The following is a 16,284-nucleotide window of genomic DNA, read 5'->3' on the forward strand; positions in this document are numbered from 1 at the left end:
TTGAGGGGGCAGGATGTTGGCCCCCCTCCCCCCCCAGAACCGGGCCCAGATCGTCCTGATCTTGTGACTAAATCTGATCCGATCCTCTAAAAAATGCTGGATTGGCAGCTGATACAGATCTTTAGATTGGATTGGGACATCCCTACTTATGACTGGACAACGCAGGAACCGTGTTAAAGCTGCATACGACTTTCATAACAAATTTTTCTTAAAATTTGTAAAACCCAAGTGATAGCCTCCTTATGACTAATCCATAAGTCTTTCTGTGCTAACGCACCTAAATCACCTCCCACACAACCAAACCTTGGGCCTTTTGGAATTCCACGCAGCAGCAAGAAGCAATAAAGCCATTTCCGTGTTTATTGTTGCTGTGGCCATACTGCGGCTGCATGCAATTCCCATTCCCACAATGTACTTTGCAACAAAATTTCTGAAAAGGCCCGGGTGACCTATCGGTTTGGTATGCAAACAGACAGCTTGTGATGGAGTACACTTAAAAGTTGTTCACTGTAGGGATGTCATGAGGACTGATACTCAAGATACCATTCAATACTATGATGAAAAAAAACCTGTTGATACTAATTATTTTAAGAATTGATACCATTGTTAGACTACTACTCTTCCGGAATTGATGTTGGGCAGTACGCGCTGACAGTACACATGCAACAGGTACAGTAACTCGTGAAAGAATGGTAACAGCTGCAGCTAAATCTCCGCCTCGTCTAATGGACAAAAAAGGACCAAAAGTCATGTGTGGAAGTATTTCAGGTAGGCGACCATGACGTGGTTATGGACACATAAGCCACTGTGTAAACGCCGCCACCGCGGAATTCAAACAAAGGGGGGAATACCACGAACCTAGCAAAGCACCTTCAAGACAGGCACCAAGATCTGTTTAAAGAATTCAAGGTGAGTTCCGTTATTCAGCATTAAACAGTTTGACATGCTATATCATCAGGGCTCGACATTGGCACTGGTCCGATGGCCCAACACAGTTTTTACAGCCTGGCCCATTCGGGCCACCACCGATACGAAATGTTGACAAGAAGAAACTATACCAGCGGTCACCAACAGGTGGACCGCAGTCCAGGTCCTGGTCCAGACCCAGAAGCCATCCCACATGAACCCACACCTACAGCTGGTGGTGGAGCACTTTTATTTTAACTGGCACAGCTTACAGTAGAGTAGATGAGGAAATGCACAGACCAATTGCATGTATGTAGAGCCATCCCATGGGATACCACTCAGCCAATCACATCTGTGCATTGTAAGCAGTAAACTATGACTGACAGCGCAGACAGATGGGAGCGTTAGAAGCAATAGCAATATTCATTTATTATATGCAAATACTTAAAGTATTTGTTGAAATTTATCGTTCTTCTGATTTTTTTTTTTTTTTTTTTTTTTTTTTTTTACTGTGGTGTCGATTTGGTATCGAGAATTGTGTAATTTTAATGGTTTCAGTATCGATTCCTGAATTTTTGGTATCATGACATCCCTAGTTTACCATGAGGGAAGTGATTCAGGTACGTAATCACGAAAAGACTTATGGATTAGTGATAAGGAGGCTATCACTCAGGTTTTACAAATTTAATGAAAAATTATTGATGAAAGTAATACGCAGTTTTAATTCCGGATCAGAACATGGCTTTTTATCTTGGTTAACACTCAAAATATACAGTACAGGCCAAAAGTTTGGACACACCTTCTCATTCCTTGCATTTTCTTTATTTTCATGACTATTTACATTGTAGATTCTCACTGAAGGCATCAAAACTATGAATGAACACGTGGAATTATGTACTTAACAAAAAAGTGTGAAATAACTGAAAACATCTCTTATATTCTAGTCTCTTCAAAGTAGCCACCCTTAGCTGTGATGACTGTTTTGCACACTCTTGGCATTCTCTTGATGAGCTTCAAGAGGTAGTCACCTGAAATGGTTTCCTAACAGTCTTGAAGAAGTTCCCAGAGATGCTTAGCACTTGTTGGCCCTTTTGCCTTCACTCTGCGGTCCAGCTCACCCCAAACCATCTCGATTGGGTTCAGGTCCGGTGACTGTGGAGGCCAGGTCATCTGGCGCAGCACTCCATCACTCTCCTTCTTGGTCAAATATCCCTCACACAGCCTGGAGGTGTGTTTGGGGTCATTGTCCTGTTGAAACATAAATGATGGTCCAACTAAACGCAAACCGGATGGAAGGGCATGTCACTTCAGGATGCTGTGGTAGCCATGCTGATTCAGGTTGCCTTCAGTCTTGAATAAATCCCCAACAGCGTCACCAGCAAAGCACCCCTACACCATCACACCTCCCCCTCCATGCTTCACGGTGGGAACCAGGCATGTAGCATCCATCCGTTCACCTTTTCTGCGTCGCACAAAGACACGGCGGTTGGATCCAAAGATCTCAAATTTGGACTCATCAGACCAAAGCACAGATTTCCACTGGTCTAATGTCCATTCCTTGGGTTTCTTGGCCCAAATAAATCTCTTCTGTTTGTTGCCTCTCCTGAGCAGTGGTTTCCTAGCAGCTATTTGACCATGAAGGCCTGATTCACGCAGTCTCCTCTTAACAGTTGTTGTAGAGATGTGTCTGCTGCTAGAGCTCTGTGTGGTATTCATCTGGTCTCTAATCTGAGCTGCTGTTAATTTGCGATTTCTGAGGCTGGTGACTCAGATGAACTTATCTTCAGCATCAGAGGTGACTCTTGGTCTTCCTTTCCTGGGGCGGTCCTCATGTGAGCCAGTTTCGTTGGAGCGCTTGATGGTTTTTGCGACTGCACTTGGGGACACATTCAAAGTTTTTGAAATTTTCTAGACTGACTGACCTTCATTTCTTAAAGTAATGATGGCCACTCGTTTGTCTTTACTTAGCTGATTGGTTCTCGCCATAATATGCATTCTAACAGTTGTCCAATAGGGCTGTCAGCTGTGCATCAACCTGACTTCTGCACAACACAACTGATGGTCCCAACCCCATCAATAAGGCAAGAAATTCCACTAAGTAACCCTGACAAGGCACAGCTATGAAGTGAAAACCATTTCAGGTGACTACCTCTTGATGCTCATCAAGAGAATGCCAAGGGTGTGCAAGGAAGTCATCAGAGCTAAGGGTGGCTACTTTGAAGAAACTAGAATATAAGAGATGTTTTCAGTTATTTCACACTTTTTTGTTAAGTACATAATTCCACATGTGTTCATTCATAGTTTTGATGCTTTCAGTGAGAATCTACAATGTAAATAGTCATGAAAATAAAGAAAATGCGAAGAATGAGAAGGTGTGTCCAAACTTTTGGCCTGTACTGTATGTACTGTAAAGTTCTGGATGTGACTCAGAGTTTCAGTTGTGCTGAGATTTACAAGTGCCACGTTGCAGATGGCAGAATAAGCACAGTAGTTTTTTTTTCCTGATTTCGAAGTAAAATAAAAAGTAATTTTTAAGGTATTTCTGTGAAGAGCCTGTGGTTTGAGCCCTTTACCACTAGGGGTGTAACGGTACAGATGAATTTCTGTTCGGTACAGGGGTCTTCGGTTCAATACATTTTCGATATGTTTTCGGTACAGTGAAGGAAACCAATTTTGTTTTTAAAAAACTAAACTTATAACTAATCTTCACTAAACAATGCCGGCACACTCTTGTTTTGTAGACTTGTCTCAGAATCCAAAATGCTCCCAAATCGGAGACCTTAGAGAAGACGGAGGGTGTTACAACTCTGGCTTTGTACCTGTAATACTCCTCTGAGCTGGCATGCTGGTTCATCTTCAGCATGTGTATGGTGTGTGGACCGTTTAGACGTCCGTCTAGGATATCAAATATTGCACATGGGTTCCGCTTGCGGTCGCCCTTCTCATACTGCGTGCATTCCACTTCAAGGTTCATGTGGAAACTTAAGGCGAGTGTTTGCGTTCTTCACATTGGCTACACGTATTTGTTCGGTACACCTCCGTATTGTATTGAAGGCCCCAAACCGAAATGGTTCGGTACAAATAAATGCACTGTTACACACCTACTGACCACCCTTGTGCCACTTTTTCTGTACAGTTTAAATGTACATGGTTTCTTTCAGCTCAGAGATGTGCTCAGTGGATAACCAAATCTGGACATGTAGCTATAATATAGATTTAAACAAAAGCAAATTTAGATCTAAATTTCAATGCGCAGTTGTGTAGAAAGGCTGAAACTTAAAGATCTAATTTGTTTCTGGTTATATGTTGGATTCAGTGATGCTGAACAGAGGGAAACATTTCAAAGCTCCCCCATCTTTTCTATTATGTATTGTGTCAAATCAGATAAGTTTTATATTTTATTTTACAGGATTGTGTGTATGTTTTTTTTCACTTCAAAATGATCAGTAATTTGTCAGTCATTATTCTTGATAAGAAAGTAAATGCATTCAGATTGAAATCGCAATATTCATTCATTCATCTTCTGAACTGATTAGTCCTCAAGAGGGTCACGGGGGTGCTAGAGCCTATCACAGCAACCTATCGGCAAAGGATGGGTGTTGCCACTTCACTGCAATATTGTCCATTCGGGCTGGTTGAAAAACTGATTCGAATCGAGATCGGATCAGATTGAATCGTGATCAATTGATTCAGAAGCTTATGAATCGAAATTGAGTCGATAAAGGAAATTGGCCATGATACACAGCCCTATTGTCCATGCTTATCACATGATTATTTTGTAATTTGCAATTGTCAAGTCTATTTAAGATGGAATTGTTTGAATTGTTTTCATTAGTCTGTTCATTTCTGCAGATCTGTAGCCTGAAGGAACAGCCTTAGGAGAATGCAAATTTATTCATAGCGCTCAAATTCTGCGCATTTTATTATAACAGTGTAATAACACAATACCTTACGTAGTTTAGTTAATATATTATATTACTGGAAATTAGACAGATAGCAGAGGCATACCTTTTACTTTATCCAGCCCATTGCATACTGATCTGTCGCTTACAGCCACAGATTAGCAGGCTGTCTTTGATGTTTCAGTTAATGCGTGACAGTTTTTTTTTTTTTTTGTTTTTTACGGTGCTTTGGTCTCATGTCATTATGTGCGTGTGCCTGTGTTCACAGGCCAATGTCAAGCTTGCTTTCATATTAAATGGCTGAGTGGGCGTGTCGGCACCAGGGGTGAGAAATGGGCAGATGCTCTCCAGCTCCAGTGTGTCTAGCTTGTGTGTATGATCACCAGCCCCTGGGGTACACATTATTCAGCCATGTCAAATACATTCAAGCGTAAAAATCTTGCCTTTTACTAGTGTGGCAAAGCTGGTGGAAGGCAATCACTATCTGTGTCTAGTGGTTAATGTCTCAGCTGAGGTGGAAATGATGACGATAAGGAGAAGACTGGATGGCACAAGATGAAACCCAACAGCCATCAACCTAACAGTCATATCAGTTTTCTGCTGTCTTTCGGTTCCTTTTCCCTTCTGTTTTCAGCTCTTAACCTTTAAAACCAATGTATGCGTGAACTGTTGATTCATTCATATATCTGTGTTGTCCTACAAATGCTGAGTCAAGCCATCTGAATTTCTCAATCTGTGTAGCCATGCCCAGTGCTTTTTTCATCCCCCTCACAAGTTTCTCTGAATGGCTGTGATTTTTATAAAGCTGGTACAGCAAATGACCCCAGTCCCACTTTTACAAGCGTAGTGTGCCACTAATTTTGCACATCTTGAAGTCATCACAGCCTGTCTTTTAAAGCGCAGTTTTAAAAGATTTACATCCAATCAAATGTGCAGAAGAACTGGTCTGCTCTATATCTTTAGCTTGTAGGTGGTGTGTGTAGTAAAATTTCTTATTTAGAGTTTATTAGTCTGGTGAAACAGTTATGCTATTTATCATGTATTGACCTGACTCTAACTCTTAATTTATCTGATCAACGCATTTGATAATGTTTGGGTCCTCATCCTTGCAATATCAGTAGAAACTTAAATAACTTACAACTAATTATATGAAAATATTTTTCTTGTCATCACAGCAGTGTAATTTTTTAGGATTGTCCACACTTGAATGTTTTATCAGTGCACCGGCACAAAGAAGTAAGGACTTTAAGGATGAGAAGCAATTTAAAAATGGGATTGGTTCAAACTCTATCACCATTAGGGCTGGCTAAAAAAGTCGATTTGATCGATTTTAGATTGATTTCCTTTTAATTTTGCGTAATCTGGGGGAGACAGGGCTCACGATGGTTCTAGCATGGGAGGGGTGCTGAGGAAGGGTGGGGAAAACCCCTCCACAGGAAATCCTTCCGGCCTCAAACTTAAACTGGCCGGCTGGACTGTCTGGTCGGCAGAGGGTCTCTGAGGTGGGTCATGGAAGTCGGTTGTGCTAGGAAAAATAACTTGGATCTACACCCAGCCATAGGTGATACTATCACCTATCACAGACTGCTACTCCCCACCCCCGCTCTGACTGACAATCATAGATCAATAATTTTTTGACATTTTTTTTTAATAAGAAGTATTATGTACCACAAATACTGGATTGGATTGGACTTGGTTCTTTATATGACTTGACTTAGTGTAGGTTTGTTAAACAAAAGCAAACCAAAAAAAGTTCTTGGTTATGTTATGAAATGAAATAAAAGCCTTTGGGTAATACCTTGGTTGCATTTAATTTTAATGCTGGGAACTATTTTGATGTTAACCATATACCAGAAATTCATTTTTGTTATAAAATCAAAATGTAATAGTAAAAAGTATTGGATCGGTATCGGCAAAACTAACCATAAGAAAATTGGATCGGAACCAAAAAAATCCAGATCAGGACATCACTAATGTCAGCCACAGGTTTTTGAACTGCTGTTTTGAAACCAGTTCATTAACTTTTTGGTCATCACCATTTTGGCTTGGAGCAAAAGAAAAGTCCATATTTGGACAAAACCGGTGGAGTTCTACGGGAGGAGGTGTCATGGCTGAGCTAATGCTAAAGGCTAGCTGTTTGACTCATTAAAGCAGCAACCTTCATGAAGACTTTGCTCGCCAGTGTTATTTGATGCCCTTGTTAATTTAACGTATTAACCACAACTACAATTTAGCTGTCTATTGGAGAAGGAATGTTAAGAAAGTTAGACTTGGCAGGTAACCAAACTATCATACAAATGTGTCAGTCAAAGCCCCCTACTTTACCTGAGATGTTACTAACAGATTTAAGGATTAAAGACAGACCACCAAGACTTTTGTTAGAGGGTTTGAATTAAAATGGATGAGACTGGCTGGAAGCCAGGGTTTTTTGAGCATGCAGTGGTACGTGTACTTCTGCAATGATTAAATTTTTGTGGCAAAATCCTTGCCAGTTGTTAACACGTAAATATATAATCAGGAATATTTAAATTTGTGTCAGCACTTTATTTTGTTTTGCACTGTGTTATCAGGAGTTTGTCGCAGGAGCTCTTAATTTCAAGAGTAGTAGTAGTGCAATGTCATTTTCAGCTGAGCCCCTCTCATTCATGGTGTCGAGGCTGTACTGGTCTGCATCATGGGTTGTTAGCATTACAGTGGCTAGGTTAGCAGGTCTCTTTAAATGTGTCAATAGTGAATCTTGAGATTCTGTCAGCACTAAAAGTGTTTTGTTTTTGTTCAGTTTATCCAGCAGAATTTTAAACTTGAATCACACAGTTGAAAAGTGTTTCACTTCCATTATGAAATTGGACTTAAAACACAACTGCAGATGTGTGTGTGTGTGAGACCATCTTGTAAATTGATCATCAAGTTATAGGCATTAGTGAAATTGTTGTACTCATTTTGCCATTTTATGTTGTTCTTTGTTTATCTTTACCATTGAATTTATCATCTTATGTTATTGAAGTGTCTTATGTTGATTTATTATAAGCTTTATAGCTAAGCAAGTAGACTCAAATGAAAAATTGCAATATTGTCCACAATAATTGCAATATGAGTTGTCTGGATGCTGGAAGCTAAATGTAAGGTCTGAACCTCTACGAACTGAATATCTTCATTTAATCCATAATTGCCTTGGTAACTTAAAGAAACAGTAGGAGCATCTGACTTTGAATCTCTGTACGTCTTTGTGTGACTCTGAAGAGGTAGCAACGGCCTTATGCTCCCTGTTATTATTGCTCAGATTGAAGTGTCTAATTGAACCACGTTTTCATGTCATTGCTGAAACGCTTTGGGTCAATTACCTTCGTGGTAGCACCTGTATGTTCTCTTCAGGTGAGAAGGATTTGACTCAAGTGTTGGGCTTCTCCGCTAGCAGATGCTTCCCTTGTCACTACTTGGCTTGTAATTGCTTCGTACTGGATATGCTTTTCATATCCTTGCTGTATAAGTGGTGAATTGAAATTGCACTTGAACCCTTTTGAAAAGAATCACCATGCTCATCTCCATCAGCTTGATTTTAGGAATGTGTGCTGTCTTGTTTCTGAATAAGCCTCCAGCAAGACACAGGTGTATGTTCTCATCTTTGAGACTTGTTGCTTTGACTATGTGCACCAATAGCTCATATATTTCATTCATGGCTTGTATTTAAACTCTCATTACATGTCACCATTGATGTGTTATTTAGATTGTAAACGTCATTAATATTAAAGTTGCTGTTAAAGTTATGTGTTAACTGTACCTTCCTTTTTCTAAACAGCCAGAAGCCACAAGCATAAAGCCATAAGCTACAAAACAAATACTGTCTCTTTGCTCTTTTCGTGTTCCTAGTAGAACTGTGGTGTACACATACAGATTTGCCCATCCTGTACAGGTTAACTTGTCAGCCAAGTCTAGGTGTGTTTATCTATAGTCTGCATCATTGCACAGAAAGAGGCAAATGCAATACATCCACTCAGGATGATGCAAAGTTATGTGTAATACTATTACAGTGTTTCAAATCTGTGCATTAAAAGATGGTATGAGTTGGCTACTAAACAATTTTGTCAGATCATCACTCATTTTGTTTGTCATATTGGGGCATTTGAGACATGCTTCCAAGAGTACAGTGCAATTCTTTACACAATGTAGGATTGAATTGAAGGACTAAAGTGAAGATTGGACCTAGGCTGCAATGTCTGCCAAATTTAAGAATCCATTCTAGAATCAAGCACAGAACAACTGGAACCAGGAACTTTTTGTAGACTATTTAATATAATTTGTGATTTTTCTTAACACATAAACAGAAAATGATTCATTATTATAGTGGACACAGAGTATTATGCATTACCTAACAATTTAGGAACAATTGTCACAATTACAAATTTTGAATATATAGTATATAATATACTGTATGTAAAAGTATATAATAATAAGAAGTCTTCTACTTTTCTGGTGAAACAAATGTCTTTATTGTGTTATACTTGTGTATCAGTGTTGTTCATGTAGCATTAGCTTGTATTAATGATATCTGTTGATACTTACCTCCTTTTTCTTCCTTTTCTTTAGATCTTGTGTCTCTGTTTGACCTGGAAAATGACCTTCCAGATGAGCTCATCCCAAATGGAGACTTGTCCCAGATGGGAATGTCCTCTAATGGTGGCTCAGGCGGTGGAGGGGGTCCTGGTCTCAACTCTATCGTCCCTGATGCAGCAGCCAAACACAAGCAGCTATCTGAGCTACTACGACCAGGAAGCTCATCCATCTTGGGAGGTGGTCTCAACTCTGCCAGCCCCCAGCAAGGAGGCATGGTTGGAAGCCAGCTAGGTGCTGTGCTTGGTAAAAGTCCACTAGGACAGGGTTCTCCGAATCACCAATCTCCCCAATCTCAGAAGGGAGGTGCTGCTACAGGACAAGGCAATGGGGGCCCAGCCATGGGCTTCAATCAGGCCATGTTGAACAGTGGGCAAGGTCATGGAGTGCTGGGCCAGCCAGGACAGGTGATGAATGGGGCTCTTGGACCTGCAGGCCGGGGGAGGCCGGGTCCCGGTATGCAGTACCAGGGCCAAGGCATGCAGGGGACACAAGTTGGTGCTGGACCTGGTGTTGGAGGCAGTGTGCTGGCTGAGACACTGACCCAAGGAGGGCCACAGTTGGGTGCACACAATGCGTTGAATGCTCAGCAAGCTGGAAACATGAATAAGGTGAGGCTCACATTTCAGGTTAATTAGTCCCACACCTCACCAGTTGTTTTTACAGCAAATTACCAGAGGGTACACACAGCATGAGAGGTTAAGATTGCTGAAATGTATTATATTACACTGTTATATACATTGCTTTTCAGTATTTTCCCAAACTGATTGCATATTTACATTTTTGCTGAGATATTCAAAAGGAAATTGGAGAAGTGAGTGAATCAATTCACAAACTTTGTAAAATGTGTCAGATTTTAGACTGCTTTCCATTGCAGGCTTTCACAGGTAGACCTTCTGTTTGCATCTGAACACCTATTTGGTGAAGCAAGTTCTTTATAATAATGATAACATCATGGTTTGTGCTAGACTTGACCTCTAAGCTCACTGCTTAGAGGCCTTGTGTTGAGGGGATTATAGGCTTGGACTACTCTGATGTTAGGAAAATTCCTTACCACAGCCCTTTTAAGGAATGATTCCAGTATCAATGGTGTCATCTGGACATTTTTTAGATATAAAATTTCCGTTCCCTGGACCAAACAGTGTTTGGTCACCTCTGTCATGTTTACAAAGTCGCTGTAGACAAATGTTCCCAAACAGTTATGGGTCTAAGGGGCACCATAGAGTGTGATTACTCTGCAAAACTTTTTAAAGCTGTATTTTTTCTATAGTTAATGAATTATAAGTGATGTATTATCTTGGCAGACTAATTCAGTTTTTTTTTCATCATATCATATTTGTGATTTACATATAGTCTTTGCTTGTTTTCTAAACGGCAAGAAATTTTATCAATGTTATTTATTTTTTTTCCTTAAATTTTGGTTGAAATTTTGTAAGAACTCATCTGAAAATGGCCCTATGCTCTGGTAGGAGTGAAAAGGATCAAGTAAAGTAAGTCATCTGAAAATGTACATGCCTTCTATGATGGATAATGTACTAAACAATGTAGACCCATCTCCTTTTCATTTTAGCATATTTTTCAAAATTGGAATAAGTATAATTAATTTATCCTTATTGTGAACTTGCTATAGACAACTGTTGTGTTGTCCCCCTCATCTTGTATTGATTTGCTCATCTTTTGAGTCTGCTAGAGGAAGCAGAGAATCAGCTGAGGGAGTTGAATCTGCAGCCAAGAGCATCAATCTCTGTGGGTCTAACCTGGGACAGCCCAACAGAGTTTCATAGCAGATCGATGCTGATGTGTTTATTACTGCATTCCTGTGCTTCACTGATCTGACAATGAATTCAACAGTGTAGTCAACAATAACGCCACACACACATTTTACTTATTTATCTTGTGAATGAAAAATATTTTAGAGAATGTGTCTCTCATAGAGTTATATGTAAATACCTGTACACTCAAAGGCTTTGAAGTGTACACTGTGAGAAAATGTTTCGCCCTGTGTCTGAGAGTTTCAAGGCTTTGTGGTTCAACAGGAAACCAAGGGTAAACCAGCAAGCTAGTTCTCACTAACATAATTTCAACAGACATTGCCACATGAAACAGCCCCTCCTTCCACTAACAGACATGATGTCGGACTATATTTTCTTATATTTTGCCAAAATTAATATGTTTAGTGTGCTCATGTTAATGATAGATACCTCATACAGTCATGAAGTACGGTCTTGGGTTTGACCCCAGTGCTGGTCCACGACTTCCAGAGGATTAAGCAATCCAGAAAATTAATTATTGAAAAAAGGCATTTCCATCCCTTTGAGATGTAAAGATTTTGGGCTGTTCGAAACAAAAGTTGAGAGTAGACAAGAGGGGCGCAACGGTAAACATTGTACCAAACGGTACACCCCTCGCTGTTTGGTACGAGCATGTACCGCAGTATGGCTCATTTGTCATTTTCAAATGGCATTTCCAGACAACTTGTGTTTATATTAGACTTGTGCAAGGTGACAGACTTATGAAATCCTACTGTCATTGATTGTAGCCGGACGCGGCAGAGCCTGTTGAAGTGGAGCCCTTCTGCTTCCACCTACCCTTCTCAATATTAAAGGAGTGATATTTTGCTTTTTTAAATGGATTTGTGCATTTTCAAACATTTTCTTGTGGTCTACATAAACTATAAATGCTATGCTTGGCTCTGAATTCTTCATTAATTAAACTCCACAGGTCCATCTTCAACCCTATTTTTGAGTAATGACACAAGAAAGGTTGTTTAGAGCACTGGCTCTTTAAATGCAAATGACCCCACCCCCTCCAGGTTGTTGACCGTGCTTTCTGTCCAGTTCAGCCAGTTGTGTTTGTTAATACAACCAACAACTGAACATTTTAGGTAATTGTCTCAAAGTTTGGATATATTTTCAGTATGGACCACAACCGCTGCTGCTGACAAACAATTGTGGCATATTCGGAGAAATGTTCGTCGGAAGTCTTGTACTTAAATATGCAAATGTCATGATGTAACTAGTTATAAAACATAACAAATTAAGAAGCAATTGAAACGGGTTGTAGAAATCCAATTGATTTTTGCCAGAATGAATATAAAGATAGCTTTGCAGCACCTGGAAGGTTCGAATTCAAACTTTATGAGCTATTGGGGTCCCCGAATACACAAATAAATATACCAAGGGTTAGGGTCAGATATTCTTATAGAAATGTACTAGGGAGGCATCTCTAATCTTTTGCTGTATAATTTATGTACATTTGGTTGGTAAAAAATTAGAAAGTACAGACCGCAAACACTATTTCAAACTGGAGGCTTGAGATAAAAATGACAAGGAAGTGTTTGTTTCCCTGTTAATATTTAGAATTAAAACTAGGGAAGGGCTTGGTGATGGTTCTATCATTCAACGGCCTCATCAGTGTTGTACCCATCATTATGACCCCCCCACCTCTTCAATAGAAAAGATGACAGGAATTTACACTGCAAATGTCAGGTATTCCCATTAGGTTAAGTACGCTGGTGAAATTTGACATGGGCTTTATTAATGTTATGGCATAAGGCTGTGTGAAGCTCTACGTGTGTTTTGTCAACTCTCCCTCTATGTGAAAATACAGAAATGAAAGTTCACATTCGCACAAAACAAAAATGTGTACTGGCCTTAAATTTTAGAAATTTTTTATGATAAAATGGTTCTTGATTATTTGGTTGTTTTAGTTAATGACATTTAATCACTATTAGTCTATAATAAAATTGATGCGTTGGCAAATAATGTTGTTTATTACGTACATTTTCTTTTAAAAATGTTTTTGTCATTTTTTTTTGTCTTTGTACTTATCGGTGTTTTCATCAGCTAGTATTTACTCTTTGCTCCAACTGTTTCTCTTTTCTCCTCTTTCTGTTGTATGCCGTCTCTCTCTGGGCCTCTTGGCCTTTGATAATGGAGCCGTAAATCATGTTTTAGAGCAGCCTGTGTGTGTTGTTGTTTCGGTGGGGGAGGTAAGGGTGGACGGGGACGAAAAGAGGAGGAGAAAAGAGGACATGCCAAGAGGAGGGGAAACACCGATGGCTTCCTGTGAGCCTCTAGCCTGGCGACCTCCCTGTAAAATAAGTCCAGGCTGTCAAGTGGGAGAACCTTCTTTTTTGACACTTGGGTCCTGTTGAGACCTGGCAGTAATTGGTGTGTTTTGTTATCCAGTTACAAATGTCCAGCTTTAAATGTGTCACACCTACCATCTCCAGTGATTTCGTGTTATGTATGTAAATAAATAAGTGTATTGAGCCTAAAATATATTCTCTTTACTGGTGTGGATCGTCTGAGCCTCTCCCACACTTGTTTGGAGTGATTTCTGTCCTGGTGTGCACCTTGTGTGGTTCTCTGTTCCTAGTTTGTATCAGTCTTCCGTGTCATGTCCACAAGAGCGGCCTCTCTTGTTCAAGTCCTCAGATGCTTCTGTTAAGTTGTTGTAGCTCAGCCACTTTCCCCAAGTGGGGAAGCCTTCACGTAAGAGGAGGCTGAGTCCACGCTCATGTCTGAATGGGAGGGAGGCGGCAGGCATCTGTGTATTTGTGTGCAGCCATTGGGGGAGGGGCAGACAGCAGCACAGCGCAGTGCTCTGCTCAGCTGTTGAGAAAGCTGGTTGCTCTCCTGTGTCTCTCTCTCTCCGCTGGGCTGGGTTTGCTCTGTCAGCCAGCACACTGCTGTCAGTGGGGAACTCCACGAAGCAAAGCCGGCTGCTGCTTTGGCCACTGTTTAGATAAGCAGGCAAAGGCTGTGGGCAGATGCAGAGGCCAGGGATCGGAATGGATTACTGATCTGATCTAACAAAGGGACAACTTTTTTTTTTTTTTAAAGAAAATTAGCAAAGCTCAACTTCAGTTTTTTTTGTTTTGTTTTGTTTTTTTTAAGGTTTTTGACATAGCTCTTGTCTAGACATGACAGTAGCGTTTAGTTTTGATTTACTTTTGAAGCTCATATCTTGGTCAGCATCTTATTAAACTAGAAACCGTTCCGTAAGGATTCACACATCAGTGCAAATTTTAACATTTAGCCCACAGTGATGGTATGCTGTTTGCAATGCTAGTCTATTGACCACCCTGTTCGCTATGTGTTCGCTCTGTCGCTATGTAGATGGGGATGTCAGGAGCTCCATTTGGCCAGCAGTATGGACAGGCTGGGGTGCAGCAGATGGGGGCAGCAGGGGTCAATGCCCAACAGCTCCAGAACAAGACAGCTCTTACCAACAACCTGCCCCAGTTCCCTGCAGAGCTGAAAGGAACTGGGAATGTGCCAAACATGGTGAGTGTTGTATTTTTTTTTTTTTAGGTGATTATCTGTTCCATCCCATACTTCAGGCTAATGACCTCTTTGCTTTTGAAATTTGATATACTTTACCAATTGTGTTTAGACTTTGTCACCTGTTGCTTCACATTCCATCAGACAGCAGAAATGAACACATGGATAACAGTAAATGAAGGATTTGATTTCAGACTATGCTGTGTTCTTTGCACTTTAATAAGGAGGGTTGTCACAGATGTCTTAAAGAAACATGGCCATGCTGCTTTAAAACACAGTGTCTTCCTTTTTGAAATGTGTTAAGCATTGGAAAGCACATCACACATTTAAACAGACTTTTACCAGCTCCTTTCAAATGCCTCTCTCTTTCTCAGTTCCGAGACTGTCATTATGCTTCTAACATCCATTTGTAGTTAAACATTCTGTGCTACAGTCCTTCTACACATTTTCTAATAGATAAAAACAACAAAACGGCCCCTTTACGGTGTTATGGGGTAATAAATTCTGAGTGTTTACATTCACATAATGATCTGGTTATAGCAGTCACAGGAAGGAAAGACTCTAATTGATTAACTGTTGACTTGTGTTGCCTATAGGACTTAAATTTAATCACCCAAGATCAGACTTTTGTATGCACGTCAGTGTAGCTTCTGCTAAACCTACACTAAATTAATACTGTAGCATTAATTTGCCAAATTTACGAATTGTAAAATTCTAACAGGAAATGTGTGAAAGGTAACAACTTCCTTAATTATTCATACAGGCCTCAGCTTCACACGGCCCACACACGCTGTCTGCAGTAGCTTGTTTGATATACTAACAATCGTATGGACACTGTTTCTTTGGTTTGAAAATCATAATTGGAGCAACATAGTATGCTTTATGTCTTTGTTTATGAGTTCCTTCTTTTTCTCAGATGAAAAGCAACAGTTTTTGGGGGGGTTTCTTGTGTTTTTGCAACCACGTCTAATCTGCATGTTGGGACTGTGTTGCAGTCTCAGATGCAGCAGCAGGTAGCATCAGTGGGTATGGTCCCTGGGGCTGGTGGTGGAGTATCAGCAGGTCCAACAGCCGACCCTGAGAAGCGCAAACTCATTCAGCAGCAGCTGGTCCTGCTGCTCCACGCACACAAGTGCCAGCGGCGGGAGCAGGCCAACGGGGAGGTGAGGGCCTGCACTCTGCCCCACTGCCGTACCATGAAGAACGTCCTCAACCACATGACCCACTGCCAGGCCGGCAAGTCCTGCCAGGGTAAGTGAAAGGGATGGCTAAGGATGAATGCTTGGAAAATCTATATTGGATCCAGAATAATGAGCTGTGATCAAGCCCTGTTAAATCTGGTTCAGTGCAAAGTTCCTTTCCAAACAACAGGAATGGCACAGTAAAAAACTTTTGCCGATATGTTGAGCCTTACTGCTATTTTAAATAATTTTATTAGTAAAATCCTTTGCAAAGTTGTTGACCTACCAACATATTTATTACGACAATTTGGTCACCATTCTTCACCTGCTAAGTTTTAATAATAGTATATCATCAGGCAGAAATATAATCTTGTTATCATGCTTACCATAAAAACTCTC

The 16,284-nt window shown here is 40.4% G+C and overlaps 1 protein-coding gene across 3 annotated transcripts in view; it reads left to right on the plus strand.

Moving 5' to 3' along the window:
• crebbpb (CREB binding lysine acetyltransferase b) overlaps nucleotides 1-16,284 on the plus strand; it is a 41,942-nt gene that overhangs the window by 8,861 nt on the left and 16,797 nt on the right. For all 3 annotated transcript variants that reach the window (XM_030141389.1, XM_030141391.1, XM_030141390.1), the window contains exons 2-4: nucleotides 9,393-10,027; nucleotides 14,540-14,707; nucleotides 15,700-15,955. In XM_030141389.1, coding sequence (XP_029997249.1) covers nucleotides 9,393-10,027; nucleotides 14,540-14,707; nucleotides 15,700-15,955 — 1,059 coding nt within the window. The remainder of the gene's footprint in view (nucleotides 1-9,392; nucleotides 10,028-14,539; nucleotides 14,708-15,699; nucleotides 15,956-16,284) is intronic.

The sequence above is a fragment of the Sphaeramia orbicularis genome, chromosome 8 (assembly GCF_902148855.1).
Source record: "Sphaeramia orbicularis chromosome 8, fSphaOr1.1, whole genome shotgun sequence".
In the NCBI taxonomy this organism is placed as follows: domain Eukaryota; kingdom Metazoa; phylum Chordata; class Actinopteri; order Kurtiformes; family Apogonidae; genus Sphaeramia; species Sphaeramia orbicularis.